This window comes from Xenopus tropicalis, chromosome 4, assembly GCF_000004195.4.
Source record: "Xenopus tropicalis strain Nigerian chromosome 4, UCB_Xtro_10.0, whole genome shotgun sequence".
In the NCBI taxonomy this organism is placed as follows: domain Eukaryota; kingdom Metazoa; phylum Chordata; class Amphibia; order Anura; family Pipidae; genus Xenopus; species Xenopus tropicalis.
This window is the reverse complement of record NC_030680.2, coordinates 71,262,386-71,286,073: the sequence shown is the minus strand read 5'-3', so window position 1 is coordinate 71,286,073 and position 23,688 is coordinate 71,262,386. Positions and strand designations below refer to the sequence as shown.

The 23,688-nt window shown below is 37.8% G+C and overlaps 1 protein-coding gene across 1 annotated transcript in view; it reads left to right on the top strand.

The window, feature by feature from the left end:
* The first annotated feature begins 3,932 nt into the window (after positions 1-3,932).
* uri1 (URI1 prefoldin-like chaperone) overlaps positions 3,933-23,688 on the top strand; it is a 45,405-nt gene continuing 25,649 nt past the window's right edge. The window contains exon 1 of the mRNA XM_004913549.4: positions 3,933-4,151. Within this exon, the coding sequence (XP_004913606.2) occupies positions 4,077-4,151 (75 nt within the window). The 5' untranslated portion in view covers positions 3,933-4,076. The remainder of the gene's footprint in view (positions 4,152-23,688) is intronic.

The following is a 23,688-nucleotide window of genomic DNA, read 5'->3' as shown; positions in this document are numbered from 1 at the left end:
GGAAAGTTTAAGAACCCTGGAATTAATACTTAAATAATGGCATCAGTTTAAATATAAACCAATTAAATTTAATGGGTGAAAATGGATTGGCTGTTGGTGGCTCTGCCCACTTGTTCTAACCCTGCATATGTAGTCAGCCAGTGACTGTGCAAAGTTTGGGAACCCTGACATAAAGAGTGTGAGAAAAGCAGCATTTTAAATTTAAACCAAAAAAAAAAAACAATAAAGGAGTGCAAAGTTTGGGGACCCTGACATTAAACATGTGAGAATGGCAGCAGTTAAAATTTCCCCACTAAAAAAACAATGAAAGAAATGTGATTGGCTTTTGGCGGCACCGCCCACATTTTCTAACCTTGACTACAAAGTCACCCAGTGACTGACTGTGCAAAGTTTGGGAACCCTGGCATCAAAGCAATAAAATTCAATAGGTGAAATCTGATTGGCTGTTGGTGGCTCCTCCCACTTTTTCAAAACTACAGTCCCCTAGTGACCAACTGTAAAAAGTTTGGGGACTCTGGGGTTAATACTGTGAGAATGGCAGCAGGTTGAATTTCCCCACTGAAAGTCAATAGGTAAAATATGATTGGCTGTTTGTGGCTCCGCCCACTTAAAAAAAAAAACCAACTACTGGAATACATAGTCACCCAGTGACTGACTGTGCAAAGTTTGGGAACTCTGGCATCAAACAAATAAAAGTCAATAGGTAAAATCTGATTGGCTGTTGGTGGCTCCGCCCACTTTTTCTAACCTTGACCCGCAGTTTCCTGGTGCCTAACCATGCAAAGTTTGGGGACCCCGGAGTTATTACTGTGAGAATGGCAGCAAGTCAATAGGTAAAATCTGATTGGCTGTTTACAGCTCCGCCCACATTTGGGCATCCAACAATCATCATATTTTCATTCAGGCTGACCCCATGACTATGTGATTCAAGTTTGGGAGTGAAGCCTCAAAGCTGTAAGATTGGCAGCAGTTTAATTTTCCTCATAAAAGTCAATGGGTGAAATTTGATTGGCTGTTTTTGGCCCCTCCCACTTTGGGGTCATCCAACAAATGTTGCTGTTTCATTCGGGGTGACCCCATTATTATGTTATTCAAGTTTGGGGGGTGTAGCTTCAAAGCTGTAAGAGTGGCAGCAGTTTGAAAATCTTCCCTGCCAAAGTCAATGGGAAAATTGGGGTGTTTGGAGCGGCGCCACATAAAGACGGAGGGCGGGATTGCTGCGAAAACCACAAGCAACCTGCTCCGCTATAGGGCAAAGAAGTGTGGGGAGTTTGGGTGTTGTACCTCTAAAACTGTAGGAGGAGTAGGTTTAGAAAATGGGGGGCGCTAAGAATAAGAAAAAAAAGCGGAAGAATAAGCTGAAGTTGAAGAACAGTATGTTGGGGTTTTCAACCCAACATAATAAAATGGTTTATTTAGATGAACCAGGCTTTACATATGAGCTGTTTTATGCAATATACTGTATTTTTACAGAGACCTACATTGTTGGGTGTTTAATTTTCCTTAAATGTATACATTGCCACCCATTGAATTAAGTATTTTATGCATCATAAAAGAAAAAAAAGGACGCAGGAGACACCCACAACTGTTGAGCAGCTGAAATCCTATATCAGGCAAGAATACAGCAATTGGTCTCCTCAGTTCCCAAATGGTTACAGAGTGCTGTAAAAAGAATGGGTGATACAATGCTCCTCTCCAAGCATCAAATCTCAATAAGCTAATTTTTTTTTCGGTTTCAACATTTGATATGTTGTCTGTGTACTATTTGCAATAAAATACAGGGTTTACATGAATTATCCTATTTTCTTTTTATTTACATTTTACAGTGTCCCAGCTTTTTGGAAAGGGATGTATTTCACCAGCTGCCTGGGCCACCTGTTCAGTGGCCTCTACCCCCTTGCAGCCCATGCTTCCCCTAGTTGCTCTCTAATGGTGGCCCAGTACTTGCTAATAAGTTGTGTAAGTGTTGATTGAAGTAGCAAGATGAGGTTATATGTAATCTGGACACTTTTTTGACTAATCATACACACATCTCAGAGCTGATTCCTGATGTTGCCATTACAACCATGTAAAAAGGGGTGTGTTTTTGTTAACTGAGTGTGATATTTGGGGAAGGGCGGCTACAAAGTGAGTGTGGACAAAATTTCTGCTGTAGCAGTGGTTGTTTATGTCTCTTTTACATTTATCAAATGCTGCGAGGTATGCATGCTAGGTTTTCATCAGCCAATGAATGGCATGTGTTATACTGGTGGGGTATTATATCAAGTGAGATAATAAAAGTTTTTTTTAAAGAAAAAAAAAACAACGCAATGCACCGATACTGCTCTCAGGTAAATTAACTCAAGTATTATTATTATTTGAGATAAGCTTTTTTTTTTTTTTTTTTAAAAAAAAAAGCACACATTTTATTTGACAGGCACAAGATCATAATGAATTATGTAATTCCTAAACAAAAATAATGGCAATGAAGTAAATAATTTCCATTTAAGTTAAAATAATATTACATGGCAATGCAATATGCCACTTTTGCAACCACAGAGAGCCAGCCTATAGTTTTATTCATTACCTTGAAATAAACTGATGTAGATATCAGTATTCTAAGACAATTTGCTATTAGCCTTTATTTTTTATGCTTTCTGAAATATTTAAATTTTTTGCTTTGCAACTCTCAGGCTCGGAATACTAACTGCTATCTGGTTGCTAGAGGTTATATACCCAAGCAACTAGGCAACAGATTAGAAGACAGAATAGATCAATAATAGTGGACCTAAAAAATTAATAAATTATAAAAATCATAATACAATGAATCTGTTGATCTGTTTTGAGATGCTTGGGGTCAAAAGCGCCATAAAGGCCAAATGATTTTTTGACTGGAAAGATGAAAAATATTGAATGCTAAATATAAAACAAATACACAAAAAATAAGTCTAATTAAAAGGTTACTTAATAGAGGTCCAGCTATAATTTACTAAATGTTAATAACACGAGGAACATCTGAACATCCCAAATAGCATTGGTGATTGGCTCAACGCACTGTAGACTGCAGCTGAGCATGCTAATGATCCAGTAAGAATACAGAGTATGTACTGACATTTACATGTGGGAATGTGGGAGTGAAGTTAACAGTTGCAGACGTGACACACGCAGCAGGTGCTAACACAGTATCACAGTAATACAGTAGCACAGAAACACAGTACGAGAGTAGCACAGTTTAACACAGACAGTAGTACAGTAACACAGTAGCACAGTAACACAGACAGTAGTACAGTATCACAGTATCACAGTAACACAGTAGCACAGTAGCACAGTAGCACAGTATCACAGTAGCACAGAAACACAGTAGCACAGTAGCACAGTATCATCACAGTAGCACAGTATCACAGTAACACAGTATCACAGTATCACAGTAACACAGTATCACAGTAACACAGTAACACAGTAACACAGTAGCACAGTAGCACAGTAGCACAGTAGCACAGTAACACAGTAACACAGTAGCACAGTAGCACAGTAACACAGTAACACAGTATCACAGTATCACAGTAACACAGTAACACAGTAACACAGTATCATCACAGTATCACAGTAACACAGTAACACAGTATCACAGTATCACAGTAACACAGTAACACAGTAACACAGTATCACAGTAACACAGTAGCACAGTAACACAGTAGCACAGTAACACAGTATCACAGTAACACAGTAACACAGTAACACAGTAACACAGTATCACAGTATCACAGTATCACAGTAACACAGTAAAACAGTATCACAGTAACACAGTAACACAGTAACACAGTATCACAGTAACACAGTAAAACAGTATCACAGTAACACAGTAGCAGAGTCAGGCTGATGAAAGCTTTCCTCCTTGGAAACGTACAGTCCCCACGTGCATTTGCTTCCTAGTTACGAGATTTCCCAGGTCTCATGCTCGCGAGAGTTTGAGGTGAATTTCCTTCCGTGCCTGAGTGGCTCATGCGAGTGGGACTCTCAGAGTCGGGGCCCGAGAAGGTGGGACCACGGTCGGTTCCCGAGTTCCGGGGCAAAGGGGTTTGCGACGGACGGAAAGCATGGAAGAGATAAGGGAGGGTACGAAACTGCTGAGCTCCAGTGATGTGGCCAGACTTCAGGAAGAGCATGGAAAGGTAAACAGAGGACGAGTGCCATGTTACACATGTGAATGTGGCAGAGCATAAGCCAGCCAGGGCAGAGCGCTTATGCACTAGGGTACAAGTGCGCCCAGCGGGCTTAGGGCAGCCTGTACCATGGTTAATATAGACAGTATGGGCTTGTTCCCCAGCAAAGAGAAGAGCACACAGTTGGAATAAACCACTTAGCAGCACATCACTCATTTGCTTTTTATCACTGTAACTTTTAGACTAGTCGGAGCCCATTGTTTTGTACAAAATGGACTATATTTGGGCATTATGACACAGGGCCATTATGACACAGGGCTGAGCATTGGCCATCAGGAAGGTAGCACAGGAAACTGAGAAGCAAAACAAATAAAGGAGGATGTATGTTATTGAGCAGGATGTACAGCTACTGAAAGTTATATAAGTTCCACTTGCACCAGAATATGCAGCTTAGTATTACCATTGGCGCTGCCATAAAATCTGAAAATGTTAAGGTGTAAATGCTTAATCCCATAGGGAACACAGTACTCTGTCATGTCTGTGCACATTTGACAGGTACCCTGTTTATAAGTTAGGGTCAGGCAGTGAGACGCTTCCAGCATCTTTTTAACAGGAGGGCTACAGTATGCACAGCCATGATCTAACTCAGCCGGTTGACTTTGCTAAGCATAATGTACCACTGTGACCTTTGAGTTGACTCAAATTCAGTGTTGTGCTCCATAAGAAATAAAAGTTACATTGGGCATAAAATTGACAACAATTCAGTAAATAAAGCTTGTTATCTTATAAAATTGCAGTTGTCTTAAAAGTGGCAGGACTTGCACCTTTTTTGAGCAGTAATGCTGTGCCAGCTATTAATGCAAACACCAGAGTACCTCTTGTAGCAGGAACAGTCTAAATGTCATAGGCAGTGCTATTGGTATGGCATGAGGCATGTAAATACCTTCTGTTCTCAGAAGGCCTCACACTTCATGTCTTGCAATGTAAAGGACAATTTGGCTCCTTTTACCTCTTCTCATCCTAACCAGGTCAGTTCCTCTGCTTAGCAGTTCACTTACTAGTATTACTGGAATCGTAGTTGAGAGCAAAGAGGCAATAATATAGTTATCTTGGACTCTACAGTGTTCATTGAAGCTGTGTAAGGGTGAAGACACATGGAGCTACTTAGTAGCAGCTACTTGTAATGGCTACTAAACTCCAGAAAATACCATACCATAGATAATACTGAGAATTGCCTCTTCTAACACACACGTAGAGACAATTATCAGTAAATGATCAGCACTGTCTATTTTTGTAGCTGCTACTAATAGCTCCTTGTATCTTCACCCGTATTGTTATCCCTTTAATAATCCATGCTGAAAGCTTGTACCTGAATCCTTTGCCTACAATTAGAAAACTGAAGAGCTAGCCTAGGAAGGATGTGAGCATAGTGTTCCTAATGGAAGGAGTGAGCAAGTTTTGCATATTTTTAACATATTGTAAATTTGGTGGGCTGTAAGCACAATGACTGAGCATATTTTGTACTGGTGCACATGCAGTGCAGCAAGACAAAAGGGTTAATTTGCAAAGAATTATAAGCTTATATAATGCTGAATATGACATTCTTCCAAGCTTCTGATTAGAAGCTAAGAGCTTTAAATCTCTAAGTACAAAGTATAGACTGAGGTATTTTAAGAAGGAGTTTTGGATGATTCCGATTCTCAAGTCTTCTTACCCTCTGGTAACACAAGAACACAGGCTGGGGTTTATTTACTGACATAGGGCAAGTGTGCATTGGTTCAGTAAAACGTTGCTGTTGATCAGTTCGCTCATTGAATCAGTTTACTGGATGTAGAATACCAAAGCCCTTATTTGGGTTCCTATGGGCTAACATATTGGTATAACTAGTAATTTTTGCTTGTATTGCATCATCTGTAGAGTTAGGGCTAATAATCCTATTACGATATTACAAAGCAGAATTAGAAATTTTCTGATTTCTCACTGTGTATCACACTGTGCACTGTTGCACAGACTTTTTTTGTTTTTAGTGCATTTGTCACTGTATGTGTATCGAATAAGTCATTTATGTAGTTATGACAAATGTCAAATGGCACATATATGTTTTTGCCTTTAAAATTTATGCCCACTTTTTCTGTACATGCATTTGTCTTCTGGTACAGTATTATGTGTCCCATTGCCCATCAATATAGTTATCTAATTTTGCCCTAAAAGCATGGACCCACAGGAGTGGAGACAAATGCATAATCTAGAAAGAAATCCAGAATACATGTAAAAAGTAATTTGTAGTGAGCCTTAAAGGAGGACTAAAGGAATATTGTCATGTTTTTTTTTTTTCTCCCAAAAAACACATCCATTAATAGAGCTTCTCCAGCAGAATCCTGCACAGAAATCCACATTTGTGCTGCACAGAAATGTAGGTCATAGTAGCTGATTAATAACCATTTCTCAATGCAGAACACATTGGTTTCTATAGTGACATTTATTGTGAATATAATTAATTACAAATATGCTTTATATTAACAAACTAGAATTCACAATATACTGTGCATTGTGAATCAGTCCCTAAGCAAAAGGTGACTGACAGCAGCCCTGAGCATGTTCTGTAACTTAGTAGGTATAAGATGGGGAGCTACTGTTGGTGTCTTTAGAAGATATTTACTTTAAGGGCCGTGGCAGACGGGGAGATTAATCCCTTATCACGGGTGACTAATCTCCTCGATATGCCACCCCACTGGCTATAATGAAAATTGCCAGTGGGATGGCATATGCGGCCCGATTTACATTCTAGTTGGTGGGATGGCATTTTGGGGTGATTAATCGCCCGCGACAAGGGAGATTTGTCGCGGCCAACTAGTATCCCCAAAACACCCAAAACATAAGGAGTAGCATTTATACACTAATTCTTTGTTGCCTTTTGGGAAAATTTTAAAGGAAAACTATACCCCCAAACAATGTAGGTCTATAACAATATATTGCATATATCAAGCTCCTGTGTTGTAATATGTGCTATTGGGTATTCCTAAATAGAAAATTGCTGTTTTAAGAATTAAAGGCCGTCCCTTGGAGTCATAGGATTCACAGTGCACACAAACAAGCCAAGGCACACATACATGCTAGGTCTCATCAGCCAGTGAATGGACAGAGTTCTGCCTTTTGCTTCCACACATAAATGGAAGTCAGAAATGAGGTGTAAACAACTTTTTGATTTTGTGGAAAGATGCAGAGAGATTTTCACAGAGCATTACAGCGAGTAACATAGAACATTTATACAATGGCAAAGATGCTTAATGCATATTCATTTTGGATTTTTCTTCTCTTTTAAAACAGATGGTAAAAAAACCCCAAAAAAACAGGAGGAGAAAAGCCAAAGATGCAGCACAGTGTGTGCCGTTGGCCTTTTAGGCTAAAAGCTACTAGATTAAAACAGCTAAGATAATACATGCATTAGTGCTAAGCTGTAACACAGTATTAAAATGTGCATCTGCAATCAATAAGCTGTTCTGTAGTAATATATTGGCCGATGCAGTTTCTGGATACTTAACACGTGTGGTTGTAATGCAATTAATATTTTTGGTTATTCTTTTCAGTATATTATTCCTATGGGTATATGATCCAGTGTGAAAAATTGCATTCTAAATTGCATACTTGTGTGCAGTTACTGTCCAAGGGTCGGACTGGGGGGTGCAGGGCCCACTGGGGCTCCCTCCCCAGGGGCCCTGCAGGTGTCCCATCCAGTCATATCCCCTACCCCCCCAGGGGCCCCCCTAACCCCCCCGCAGGGCCCCCACCCGACATCCTCTCCGAGCGCGTATAAATTTAACGCTTCAGGGGAAGAACAGTCAGAAGGGGGAGCGCCGGCAAAGGTCGGACCGGGCCGCTGGGCCGACCGTGATTTTCTTGGTGTCCCACTGTGATGTCAATGCTCTGCATGACATCACAGTGCTGTTTTTTAAATCTACTGACTGTAGGTTCTAATATGCTGTGCTGAACAAATTGTGCACTATTTTGTTGCTATATGTATTTAATCACTCTGTACTTCAGGCCACGCAGGTGTTGGTATAATGGCTTTCCCAATGTGCGGCACTAATCAAGTTAAATAACTGGCAATACTATGCATAATTCTATGTATAAAGCAACAATGCACTGATATATATTAGTGTACACAATAAATGGCTATTAGCTGGAAAACTATATGCATATTAATACCAGTTCCCTGGAGTCTACGCATATAAGGATCTTTCACTTGAATCTGGGCATATGCAACTTAAACTATAGTTTAACCACAACTCTAGTTACTTCTTAACAAGCCTGTTTAGAGCAGTTTTTCTCAAATCTCCATGAGGAACCACTTAAAGGGAATCTCACCCACACATAAAAAAGCTGTATAGTAAAAGTATTTTGCAAATTTAACATTTTTTTAATTAAAACGTGAGTACATGCTATAAATGTATTAAAAAATATAAGCTGTTAATAATATTGCCTGCCCCATCTCTATGCCTCATACACCTCATACATAAAGGTGAGGCAGTCAATTTCTTTCACTTCCCATTTAGTACTTCCTAGCTGTCACTGCACTCTTTATATTCACCCTTCTTCCTCCTTGCCTATAACTGTAGCCTTTGTGGGTACATTGGCATCAGGTCCCCCATTCTGGCACATACACAAGATTTTGGGATGATACAAAACTTTTATTATTAACAGTGTTCACAAAATGAGACTTACCTGCTTGCTGTGAATGTGGATTCCAATAATTCATGTAGTGGAAATAAAGTTTATTTTGGTCAACCAACATGATATAAAAGGATGTGGTGACAGGTCCCCTTTTAAAAAATGGTGCCAAATCAATAAAATATGATAAAAACCTCCATCGCTATCAGAGAATTTTCTCTACACATTGCAGAGACCTTCACTTCTATGATCAGGAAAATAAGTGACCATTTCAGTGATTATGGTGTTAACTAATCTGAAAAGTAAATTTATATTCTAGGTACTTTGCAGATGTAAGTTGCTGATAGTGAAAATTAATAAGACAATTTCTGGTATCCTAAAACATTTTTATTACAGGATTTACTTGTGGTGCCACTTGACACATTGCTCTGTACTTTGTGTAAACAACCTTTTGAACTTTTTAATCAAATTCCCATTAAACTGATATCATTCAAAGCTTTGTTTCATGTTGCAATTATTTCACTGAAACTGCTGAAAAACGCAGCAATGTAGATGTTGTATTAACCCTTTAAGGGCCAGCCAGTCTGGATATTTATATGCCTTTTGTGCATCTTGTGTTTGGGCAAGTTCAGCTTTCTGCATTTTGAACTGGGGTTCAGTTACACACATGAAGCAAGATTTTTACAATATTAAAGGGGATGTTTACCTTCAGACGATAGTCTAAATTTGAACAGCCCCTGTGAGAAAAAAACATTTTTGTAAATCATTTTAATAATTGAAATGTGTAGTTTTGAAACTACTGACCAGGATCAGGGCTGCTAAGCTCTCACTGATCTCTCTCTGCTCTCTGAGTAGGGGATTTCTCTGCCCAGCCCTCACACTAAACTGGTCCTGGGCATGCCTTTTCACTCCTGCTTCTTTTGCAGATCTGGCTGGCAACATTCAGCCAATTGGATCAATGAAATGCAAGTGAAGCAGGAGAGCGAAGGCATGAGCAATAACCAGTTCACTGTCGACTTCCTGTTTTGGGCAGAATATAAACTGTAGTTTACAATCCCTTCAGAAGACAGAGGAAGAGAAGAGGAAATATCCTGTAAGCAGCACTGATCCTAGTCTGTATCTTTAAAACCAAACATTTTAAATAATAAAGATGAAATACAAAAATGTTTTTTTCTCACAGGGGCTGTTCAAATTCAGACTATTGTCTGAAGGTGAACATTCTATTTAAGTAACATATAAAAATTGCATTTGAAAATTGAAATCTGCCCCAATGGCCGTTATGTATCACAGTCTGAGTAGCGCTATTCAAAACATTTGCATCAGGTTGCCCTATAATTAGAAGTGACTGTTCCACACATTACCAGTTTTTCAGTCTCAAGTTGTGGCATATATTCAATCTGTGTTAAATTGTGTTCAACTGTGACTGATGGTATCAGTGGGGGGGAAGAAAAAGTGGTGGTCTCAACTCTTTGCCAGTATTCTTCCATTAAATTTATATCTGCCCACCAAGCCTTATCTATTAAAGGAAAAATAAAGTCAAAGTCACTTGGGGGTGCCAAAATGTTAGGCACCCCCAAGTGACTTTGACCGCCTACCTTTTACCCCGGGCTGGTGCCCCTGTGAGGAAGGAACAGCACCAGCCCGGGGTAGCTGCCGGCGCTTCCTTTTCCTGATTCGCTGCGCGCGCATGCGCAGTAGAGTGAAAAGCCGAACTTAAATGTTAAAGTCGGCTTTTCACTCTACTGCGCATGCGCCCACCGCTGGCACTCAGGAAAAGGAAGCGAGGAAGACGGAAGCGCTGCGCTCCAGGTGCCCCGGGCTGGTGCTGTTTTCTCCTAACAGGGGCACCAGCCCGGGGTACGAGGTAAGCGGTTAAAGTCACTTGGGGGTGCCTAACATTTTGGCACCCCCAAGTGACTTTGACTTTCGTTTCCCTTTAAGGGTAGGGGTGTTAATATAACGGTGGGAGGTAATTATTAAACTGTTATTACAAAATGAAAACACAAACCAGGATAAGTTAATCAATTTTAAAACAATTTGGTGCCAACCAATGATTTTTACCTTTCCATTTTCTTTGCCAGCAGGTATGGGGTTTAACATGGGTAGTACATGTGCTTCTACCTATGCCAGAACTAAGTGGTTGCATACCCTGGTATTTGGGGACCTTAAATGAATATACCCAGTGGTTTACTTTGTGGTCATACTGATAATATGGAAAGGAACAACTGAACAAAGTTAATTACCAGCAGTAGGATGACATCACACATATAGGGCATCTGGATAGGAAGAGGGTGTATGATAATATTCACACCAAGGTGTATCAAATGTAGATAGAAATAAATTGTTTAGAACTTGCAAGTAACCTAACACCTCAAGAAAATCATAGTTGTGCAATTATTCAGCTTAAACTGATCATTTTATACTTAACAGTGATGTTTTCTCCAACTGCAGATTTGCAGTATCTAATGGAACACAATTGTGGGCCAAAAAATGTAGGCAAAACAAAGTTTCAGTTTAGCTGACACGTAACGACATATTGGGACCAAGAACTAAAAAGGGAAATCTGTAGCCAATCCTATAGTTCATAATCATTAATGTGATAATAAGTTATGTAATAAAATGTACTCAAGAAAGTACTGGAGTTTGTGATACAATTACAGCATGTTTTATTAAAAAATTGGAAAAAAAAGCATAAACTATATATACTTAGCCCCTAGTGTGTGAATGGAAATTATATATTTTTTTTCTTTTAATCAGTTTCTATAAAGAGTTCTTTCAGTTATAATAATAATAATAGGCAAATAGCCCTAAATGTGGCACCATGTGTTTTTCTTTTTTGGGGTTCTGGTAAATTCTTCTTACTTCTTTCCCCTCGTGTCTATTTAATTTGCTTACCCCTTCTTTGATCTAATTGGCTGTATGCCAATACATTCTTTTTCTGCTACCACTACATTTGCTAATTTGCTTTCTATGCATACCTTTTGTTGTACTGGTATGAGATCCGTTATCCAGACACCCATTATCCATATCTTATAGACTGAATTTTAAGAAAATAATTTGGTTTTATAATACTATTTAATTTCTCTATAGTACCTTGTACTTGATCCCAACTAAGGTATAATTTAATCCTTATCAGAGGCAAAACAATCTTAATGGGTTTCAATGATTTTTTAGTACAAAAATCCAAATTAGAGAAAGATCCCTTATATGGAAAACCCCAGGTCCCAAGCATTCTGGATAACAGGTCCTATACCCATATTACTTTCTTTTGGCTAGTCTATACTACTTTCCAGTGATCCCCTATTTTCTTGGTTTGCTAGCAGCTCACCTCTTCTGTAAATTCTGTGTTAGCCAGTGGATTCCACCTCCTGCTACCCTTAGGGCTAAATTCCTTGGGAGATTTTAATCAGATTTTGTGGGTCAGATTTTATATGATCATGTCATGCAACACCAAGCAGCAGCACAAGATTTTGCAGGATCCTACAAAATCTGATCCAGTTGTAATGTAGAGTTGGTGTAGGTGAAGTTGATGGTGTGTTTTGTTCATTTATCTACATCCAAAAGTCAATACATTTCAACAAGAAAAAAAGTCTGTCAGGCACCTTCAGAATTGATTTCATTGGATGAAGATGCATGTTGGCATGGCAGCAGTTAGCAAAAGTATCTGATTAGCTTCTATGAGAAACATCACTAGTAATGTTTACTCCACTTTTTACACAGCATGATAAATATACCCCTAAATATCTGTTTTGCACTGGTGTTCTAAACTGCACACCATCCATGATTTTGCTGTTGCCTTCCATGAACCTGAAGTTATGTATAGAACACCAGAAGTGCCTTCCAGTGTTAGATGGAACAACTTTTTGTTTGATGCAAACACCATGACTTCATTACAGGGTGTCTATTTTAAATTCTGGGGGTTTTTTCTTACTTATGTTTGACACCAGATTCCTGCTATTGTGCACTGAATATATCTGTAAGCTGTTTCCTTTTGGTTGGCCTACTTTTATGCAGGCTAATATTATTATTCTTTCACAGTTGAGTCAAGCATGAAGCCAATACTTTTCCCCAGGGGAGTCTCAGTCCTTAGTCTTCCATCAAATAACTTGGAGGTTGATAACAATGTATTTGAAAAATGTCAAAAGTTATTTTCAAAGAGTCCTTGCCCATTGGCAAGTGCAGTAGATTATCTGCTTCAAGATTGGAGTGAGAAATTTTCCTTTTCATATGATTTTGGAGGGTATTAAAGAAAATAAAGCATGAGGGGCTGTCAGTGATATAGTTACATAGGGTTGAAAAAGGCCAAAGTCCATCAAGTTCAACCCTTGCAAGTAAACCCAGCACACACAAACCTATACTTTCCTATCTATACACTCGCATACATAAACTATATATACACAAACATTAATACTAACTGTAGATATTAGTATCACAATAGCCTTGGATACTCTGCTTGTTCAAGAACTCATCCTGGCCCCTCTTAAAGGCATTGACAGAATCTGCGATCATTTTTATGGGAAAAAAAGAACATCTCTATCTGCCTATAATCCTCTCTAATGTACTTGTACAGAGTAATCATGTCCTCTCGCAAGCATGTTTTTTCCAGAGAAAACAACCCCAACCTTGACTGTCTAACCTCATAGTTTAAATCTTCCATCCCCTTTACCAGTTTAGTTGCACATCTCTGCATTCTCTCCAGCTCATTCATATCCTTTTTGAGGACTGGAGCCCTCACTGGCCCAGGCAGCCTTGGTACCCGCTGGTGCATCAGCTGTTAGTGGAGATTTCCAAATCATCAGGATCTTTTGTCACAGGGTCCCATACTCTTCGAACATGTATAAAAAGTGTTTCCAAGAAGACCTTTTAGCTTTGAGGAACCTCTCAAACTCATCAAAGTACTATAGAGTGTGGAACTCTTTTGTACAATTTGCTCAGATGACTTTGACCCTATGGCCCCTAAGCCACAGTGGGTGGGTGGCGCAGTTTTTTTTTTTCAGTGTATCAATAGGGTCTAAGCAACAGTACATTATTTTGGCAAGTATCAGCTCTCTCAGCTTTACATGATCATCTTGGACAGTGCATCCTCATGTCATACATTTCTTTAATGTCCTGAAGAGGAACCTTCCATATGTTATTCCTCGAGTTTCCTCTTGGAATTTGCCCTTAGTCCTCAATGCTTTAATGACATTACAAATTAAACTGCTGGAGAAGCATCTGATTGGCATGCTACCTTGAAGGTACTATTCTTAGTGGTGATCACCACAGCCTGTAGAGTAAAGGAGGTTCACTCTATCTCCATGAAATAGCCAAACACAACAATTTTTGAGGATAAAGTTGTGATGAGACAAATAGGTTTGCCAAAAGCGGTTTCCCAGTTTCATATAGAAATAGTTTTGCATTGATTAACCCTGATTCCAAAAGGTTCAAGAACTGGTAATAATTACTGTTGACTGCTGCATAATTGTTTGTTTGCTGATAATATATCAATTGGCTGGTAGGGAGGTCCAAAAGGACCTTAAAGTAGAACTAAGGTCAGAAATGTTGTACATTATGTGAGCTTCTGTACAAGCTTAAGGCAACCACAGACATTTATCAGTAAAGATCTACCCCTCCAAATATGTCCCCAGTAGCACCTCATCAGCTGATCTGCTGATTCACTGCTCATTCTCTGTGCTGCTGTTACTGAGCTTAGGGACCAACAAGCAAGTATATATAGATGATAAATGTCACAAGGCTACGTAACATATAATTGATTATACATACATTATAAGTACATGACAGCCCTTAAACCAGAATTTAATAATAAGCCCATGGTATTAGCTTTTACAGGCAAATCACATTTTCTGCTTGATAATTTGTATTTGCAAACTAAACATGGGAGTATCACTCATGACCCTCACAACAAATCCAAGACGGGGAGCATCTTTTAAGGCCTAAATTATGTATGAAATATTGGCATTTCTTAGCATTTTAAATTTTAAGGTTTAGTCCTCCTTTATGGTTCATTTACTAATGCAACCATGGCTGTGGCTACATTCTGGGTGGCAGCACCCAGATTAATAAGATTGGATTAAAAATGTCTGCAGCATATTGTTTTCCCTCCCTTCTTAGCTTTAATATGACCAATGTTGTTGATTTCCTGCCATAGGTACTTAAGAAATGTAGACATTTTTTTCTACTTCTGTTCGTTTCCTGCCATGGGTACTTGAGAAATGTAGAAATTGTTTTCTACTTCTGTTTTCAAGTCAATTCCATGGCAGCATTCATCAACTTTCCACCTTGTTACTAAGACTGAGTGGGGGGTGCTTTATAGTGTAGTTTGTGTTTCTTGTCCAGTGACCTTGAGGAGGTGGGGATTACCCATGTTGATGAATGCTGCCATGAAAGTGACTTGGAAATAGAAATTACAGTAAGAGGAAACAATGTCTACATTTTTAATACTCTTTTGAACAGTTTTTTTAAATTACGGTAAGCAGATTTAGGAAGAAACCTAAGGCTTGATTGAGCACTACCTTTCCTGGTAAATATATTGAAAACTCTCCATTATTTTTTACATAATTTAAAATATTTGTAAATAATACATCTATGTAAATGTAATAATGTTTTAAAAAACATTTCCAGAAATTTTACATGGGGCAATTAAATATACCAGTCAGATTTACAGACTGGTTTATATAATTGCCCCAATTATATGGGTGGAAGAACAAGAAAGCATTAAAGTACAAGTCTTATATAGACAAAAAAGGCAAAACAAAAGAAAGTGTTTTGTTTTTTTCTAAAATGCAAAAAGGAGAAACTCTGTACACATAGGGGCTGATTTACTAAGACCCGAATTACACATTTACTCAATTTCCCTCACTTAAGCACTCAACTATTTTCTAGAGCATCCCCCTGGCCAAAGTTTCCTAGCTTGCTACTCCATAATCTGTCATGTCCTCAGTGCCCTCATTTCTCTTGAGTTGGTTGATTTCCTAGTATGGTCTGTAAATTCAGTTGTGTCCCAATTGTACCAGACTTTATTGAAAAAGGTACACAGAGTCATGTTTCAGAGCAGTCAAGTAGTCCATCCTATGTAGATATATCTTATTCTTATTCAGTTCTTGTTTTGTAGGGGGCCCAAGGGATTTCCAGTTCTTTGCGATCAATTCCCTCAATGCCATCACAATATGCTTAGCCATCCTTCGAGACTTGTATTTCAATCTAGGGGTATTGTCTCCTAGTATAAATACCACTGGATAAAATTTTATGGTTACCATGATCACCCACTTCAACCACCCATTTGTTGTCTCCCAGAATTAAATCAATTTAGGACACCCCTCAAAACATGCAGCAAATAGCCCTCCTGCCTCTTCAATCTCCAACACACTGCAGTGGAAGTGTTGGGGAATAGTTTTTGGAGCAATGATGGAGTATGGTATCAACCCATTAGAACCTTATGTATATTTACCTTAATGGTGGCACATGTTGATGTCCTCCCAACATTCTCCCATATTCTCTTCCAGGTGGGGAGGGGAATCTCTTTACGCAAGGACTTCTCTAATCAGGTCATATATTTATTAGGGTTCTGTGTCACCTCTGTCTTGTTGATATCCGTATACCACTATTTAATGAGCTCATGTTGTGTTGGGGATTGCTTGCAGAGTTCCAAGATTGGGTAAGACAGGATATAAGCAAATATAAGTGTCAGGCTTGTGACCTTGTGCCTTCATATTGTCATTCTTCCCTCAGGGAGTTCTAATACCCTTTTTGTATCATTAGCAGTTACATTGATCATTGTATACTGTACAACTGAAAACCTGAATAACAAACTTTACAAACTGAAAACTTGGATCCAACTTTCCTCACTATGTATTTCTGCTAAATCCCAGTGCCTGTTGGAACCACTCTGGGCTGTGGGCTTGCATTATTCCAAATAGATAATATCCACCTGGTTTATAGCAACTGGTGACTGAAATTGTAGCCATGTAGCTTGTAGCCATGCAATGTTCGGTTTTCCTAGAGGCAGTGGTGTTTACTTACAATTAAACAAGTTTTTATAAGATCTTCAAAGGTAATATTTAATACTTGCAAAAGGCAAAATATGCAGTGTTTTGTTTAAAATTGTTAAAATCCTCTTTGTGCCAGTTACATTTTCTAGTATTTAAAAAAAGAAAAGAAAAAATCTATACAGTTCTTCATTGGTCTTTTTGGTATCTCAGTATCTCCTTTCCTAGGGGAAAAAATATTTATTTTTCTTGCTAGGTAAAAACAAATAGTGCCTAATTCTATTTCCAGAGGCACAAGTTGAAGAGACATTTTAATTATTCTACTTGAGCTACTTCACCATCAGCATATCATACAGAAGATAAAATTAATTTACAGATTAGATTTAGACATTGCTTGAGAAATGCTAATGCATCATTACCAGGACAGATTTTATTTTCTCGGCAAATGAAAACATGTAATCAGTGTTCTCATTCAGGCCCAAAAAAGAAATGGTAAATGGGCTTCTTGAAACTAATCTAAAAAGCCCTTTGATGGAGACATAGCTTGTAAGATTCTTATAAAAGGGCCTATATTGTTTCTTTGAATCAACACAAAGAGTCTCACTTATCAACCCCATGTGCTGAAGCTCTAAGGGCAGCGGCACACAGGGAGATTAGTCGCCCCATGATAAATCTTCGTTTCCACGGGTGACTAATCTCCCCGCAATGCCACCCCACCTGCAAGAATATAAATCGCCAGTGGGATGGCAAATGCGTCGATTCGGTTTCCAAAGTCGCCCAAAGTTTCGAACGAACAAAGTGACATGTATGCCATCCCACCGGCAATTTAAGTTCTTGCCGGTGGGATGGCATGTCAAGGAGATTAGCCGGCTGCAGTAACGAAGATTTATCGTGGGTGACTAATCTCCACGTGTGCCACTGGCCTAAGGGCTCCTCCTTGGGTACATCCACAAAGCATTTCTACTTTCAAGCTGTACTCTGCGCCTGGATTATAAATCAACCGCAAGGTACAGAGCACAGCACTGTTGACTGCCCCCGACCACCTTAGCTTGTATGTCTTGAATAAATGGCAGGTGTTCCAGGCGATGTCTACATGTTGCCTACCTACTGCCCCTTCTGAATACAGAGCTACCTTTGATCTATTATTTGGAATCTGGTTTTCTATAATATTGCATTTAAAGGATGTCAACCCCAAAAATATTTTTTGCCTAATAAAAGAAAAGAAAACTTAATTCTAAGCAACTTTTGCAATATACATTCATTACATATTTGTAATGGTTTTTGAGTTATTTGTATATATAACTGCTATTAAAGGAGAAGTAAAGTCTAAGTCACTTGGGGGTGCTAAAACTTTAGGCACCCCCAAGTGAATTTAATCGGTTACCTTTTACCCCGGGCTGGTGCCCCTCTTAGGAGAAAACCGCAGTAGCCCGGGGTACCTGCAGCGAACCTCTCCTCTTCCTTCTTTGCGCATGCGCAGTAGAGTGAAAGGCCGAACTTAAACAAAAAAGTTGGCTTTTCACTCTACTGAGCAAGTGCCGGCCCAGGGATTTTGACAACAGAAGGAAGAAGGAAACGCTCGCTGCTGATACCCAGGGCTGGTGCGGTTTTCTTCTAACAGGGGCACCAGCCAGGGGTTAAAGGTAAGCGATTAAAGTCACTTGGGGGTGCCTAACATTTTGGCACCCCCAAGTGACTTAGCCTTTCCTTCTCCTTTGAAAGCAGTTATATATACAAATAACTCAAAAACCATTACAAATATGTAATGAATGTATATTGCAAAGTTGCTTAGAATTAAGTTTTCTTTTATTAGGCAAAAAATATTTTTGGAGTTGACATCCTTTAAATGCAATATTATAGGAAATCAGATTCCAGATAATAGATCAAAGGTAGCTCTGTATCCAGAAGGGGCAGTCCTTGTCCTTTCTATTCCCTGCCCTGATAACTCTGGCGTTTGAAACAATGTAACAAACGGCAACAGATTTAACAGACCTGTCTTGCTGGAGGAGCCTGGCACTTGCAACATTGTTTAAAAATTAACAACCAGGAGTTCAGCAAATGCTGCTTTCTATAGAAATTACATTTACAAATAACATAAATTGATATCGGAAAGTTGTCCTCTAAAGAATTGTTCCTTTTGTTAGGTAGCATGATTTATCATCGTGTCCTTATTGATGTTAAACAATTCTGCTGAGTTTTGGAACTTTTATTTTAGTAGTTTTAAAACATGGTGGTCCACATGGAAAGGTCCCCACCTCCTATATCTATAAAAGCACAACCTAATGCAATTTTCAGCATATAGTTGGAACTTACTACTTAATGGGACATAGTAAAAAAATATTTTGGAGATCCTACACAGTAATCTAGGTGCTACACACTTAAATTAATCAGCTAGGATGTAGATTTCATTTCTTCAATTATTATTTTATATAGATTGTTATTCTTAGGGGCAGATTCATTAAAGCGTGAATTACGAGTACCATTTGCAACAATTTGCATTAAATACGAAAATATTGTGGTATGATCCGAAAGTTATGAAATTTTCATATCTGAACAATCGTAAACGGCATGAAAAACTTTCTGGCTTTGAACCTTCACTGCATGTTTTTGGAAGCCTCCCATAGGACTCAATGGCACTCTGCAGCTCCAACCTGGGCCAAGGAAAGTCATAATACCGAAGCTTGAATGAATTCTGAAACTTTTGTACTCGTTGCGACAAATACGATTTTGTTGCACAAATTGTCACAGAGTACGAAAAAAATCGCAGAAAATACACACAGTTCTAAAACTAAGAATAAGAAAAAAAAAAACTAAAAAACAAGAATTTTTAGTATTCGGACACAATCGTACATTGATAAATGGGCCCCTTATTGTGCATTATTTCACCATGACACGTCCCAGAGATTAAACATCATTCACATCAGTCCCTGCTACAGTTGAGCTTATATTTCAAGGTTGCTATTACATAGAAACACACTATAGTCGGGAGCCAATTAACCTTTTCTTATGTTTAGATCATGAGAGACAGTTAAAATGATGGTATTAAAAATTGAAATTTAAAATGGTGGGCTATGCATTGTTCTAAAACATTTGATTTGGTAGTTTTTCTGACTTAATCGCCACAGCATACAGGTCTTTACAAATGTACACAAAAGATAACATTTGCACACATGGAAGGTAGAGTGTGCACAAAGAAGGCAGAAGAACTTTTGCCAAATCTAGTTTAGGGCTCAATACATATCTATGTAATACATGTAAATATACAACAAGTGTAATTCTTCTAAATATATGTATACTGGCTATACTTCAGTGATCTGAATTTGTTCCCAGCAGCACTGTAAAATGTTATGATCTATGTTTCCATGTTACTATTCTATATATTCAGAAAATGTTTTAGTGATCATTAAAGAAAATTTAATAATTTAAGGTAGCTTTGTTTAAATAAATGGGTCTAATAAGGTTTTTGCAGAACTTTCCAATAAAACATGCAAAAACGCTTCTGTTTTAAATGAATTGGAAGCATTTAATTTACTGCCCTCAAGTGGTGAAGAGAGAAAAGGCACATAATTATTAAAAACTATATTTACATTGAAAGGGTATAGAACTATAAAGCTAAAAAACTAAACCTGCATCAAATGTTGTACAACAGATACTTGCAAAATCTTGCAGATTTAAAAGATTAAATTTTACTCAAACCTTAAAAATCATTGTATGTTATTACCCTATTTTTCGGCCTACATCTGCCCATATTTGAAGCTTTATTTGCTAAGGAGCAAAGTATTCTTTCAAAAGAGATGATAAGCAGAAACCTGATTAAACTAGAAACCTGGAACTTCTTAATTGTATTGACCATTGTAGCCCCAAAAATGCTGCTTTTTTTTATGGGAAAAATTGGGTAGAGGTATGGGATCCGTTACCTGGAAACCTGTTATCCAGAAAACTATACCCTTAAATATTGCAAAAATATAGCATAGGTAAACACTGTTTTTCAAAATGTATTTTTCTAATAGTATATTGCATTGGATAATCCCTTATAGAAAACATGCCGTTTTGTGCACACATTTTCACTCTCTGGCTCATATGAGGCACTGTGCTCACACACAAACCAAGGGAACTCATACATGCTAAGTTAGAACAGCCAACAAATAGACAAAGCTGTATGCGTTTACTAGTTTTTACTTTCACAAGAGCCTATATTATTTTCTGTTTGAAATCTGTGAGGGAGCAGACAAACATCACACAATAATGTGTGTGTCATTTTGGTAATAGGTAGGCATAGTTTTTCTATAAGATCACTTTATAGAAGCTAGTCCTATGCAAAAATGTACTAAATCATTAATTACTCCCATTATAAGAGTAGGTTGTTGCCTTTGTCACTAATATTGGAGTATGCTACAAATCACCCCACATGCGTGGGTGAGCAATTAGGGAATAGTGATCGTAACATGGTCTCCTGTGGCATTTTGTTGCAGAGACAACTTTATAAGGGAGTAACTAAAGCACACAGTTTTATAAGTGCAAACTTTACTAGTATAAGGGCATCTCTGCAATATATTAACTTCTAAGGCTTAACATGTACAGTATTTCTGAAATTGAGGGATATGGTTAATTAGAGGAAAAACATTTTCATACAATAGGTAGGGATGCACCAAATCCACTTTTTTGGAATTTGGGATAATCACAAACAAGCAAACAAATTTGCAGTTTTCTTTATCGTATGAACTTAAGGCCTATGTGTTTTTAAGGAGCAGATTTATAAAAATGTGAGTTTAGAGGTTAATACATAAAAACTCACATATGATTCATTCCTATGGGATTTTAGAAGTGTATTTATCACCATTTGATAAATATGCTTCTAAAAATCCCATATGAATGAATAGAATGTGGGTGAGTTTTTAATGTATTAACCTCTAAACTCACATTTTCATAAATCTGCCCTTATGTGTTTGGTTTGGCCAGGCACTTAGAGCCAGGCAAATCCAAATTCTGCTGAAAAGTACTGTCTTTTCTCTGCCTCCTGACGAAAGTCCCTGTGGGGGACTGAAATGTTGAGGTCTGTAATGTTCCTTTTTCATATTTTGTAATGTATCTTTTTTCAAATATTTTAAATCCTGTGAGTGCTGACACTTTTTTGTCTTATATATATATATATATATATATATATATATATATATATATATATATATATATATATATATATATAATATATATATATATATATATATATATCGGACCCCTTACCCAGAAACCCGTTAACCAGAAAGCTCCGAATTACGGAAAGCCTGTCTCCCATAGACTCCATTTTAATCAAATAATTCAGAATTTTTAAACAGATTCCCTTTTTCTCTGAAGTAATAAAACAGTACCTTGTACTTGATCCCAACTAAAGCATAAATAATCCTTATTGGATGCAAAACAATCCTATTGGGTTTAATTAATGTTTTATTGATTTTTTAGTAGACTTAAGGTATGGAGATCCAAATTACGGAAAGACCCCTTATCCGGAATACCCTTGGTCCCGAGCATTCTGGATAATGGGTCCTATACCTGTGTGTGTGTGTGTATATGTATGTATGTATGTATGTATGTGTGTATATATGTGTGTATATATATATATATATATATATATATATATATATACCCGATAGACAATAACATTAGGAAATTAGAAAAGGTTGTTTGGGAAAGGCTAGGTGAAGGAAGAGAAAGAACAACTTAAGAATGAACATACACACTAGAACTATTGTAATGCATTTCCTAAGATGATACTTTTCCCCTTGCTTTTTAAAGCTTCTGTACTTGAAAAATAAAAAAGGAGATAATGGTACATATGAAGAAATGGGGACAATGAAATGAAAATGGTACATTTGTAAAAGAGAAAAAAAATGGCACATATAATAGGTGGAGGTAAAGGAGAACATGGCACACTCCAACACTGCTGCATAAGTGCCCACAAATGATCTGCTCTAGTTGGCAATTTACCCTTTATCTTTTTATCTGCTTTATGGGGTTAGGGTAATCCCTTTAAGATTTCCTTCATTTTCATTCTTCAAATAGTTATGGCAGTGCTTGGAATTATGCACTATTCTGTTGGATCACAAATGGCTGCCCAGTAAGTCTTACACGAGAGGGTATGTAATGCTGCTAAAGAACTTTGAGGTAACTCCCTCAATTCCAGTCACTCTAGGCAGGTTACCAACTTTAGAGCTAGTAGACACCACTAAACCATAAAACTACCTCCTCCATGCTTAACTGTTGCTTTATAGCTCTGAGAATTCATTCTTCCTCTTGGATGTCAACATACAAAAGCTTGTGTAAAAGTGTAGTTTACCTGTAACTATGCTTTAAGCTAAAGTTATTGCACTAAGGTGCCTTTTCTGCTAGAATATATCATTATAACCTTATATAACCTTTTTCGTTGCATTGTTCTCTGCTTGATTTGCTTCTTTTACCATTTTTGGCTTTTGACGCAAGCCATTGTATATGGGGAAGAATATGTTCATATAAATGTACTTGTCATTAACCTAAAGGCTTTGAGAGAAAATGATTGTGCTTATCATTTTCAATAGGCAAGAATGGTCCATGAAGATCAGGTTCTAAAAACTCAGGCAGAATATGCAAGTCCTGGTTCATAGAGGCAGAAAAATCACAGAACTTAAAAGATGTGATACTGTGTCCTATGTCTTTCTTATTAAAACTGTAATAGGATATTACTTGGAGGCAAGTTTTATTTGTATGAATATTGCTTATAGAAAGAACATATGAACTGCTGTCATTCGCCCTATCTGTCAAAAAAATATGCTTCATTTACATATTTGCTAATTAAAGTAGCTTCTTGGAAACATTAAGTAAAATATCTTCTGTAACCTTTATCACTGTAGTTAATGGATATA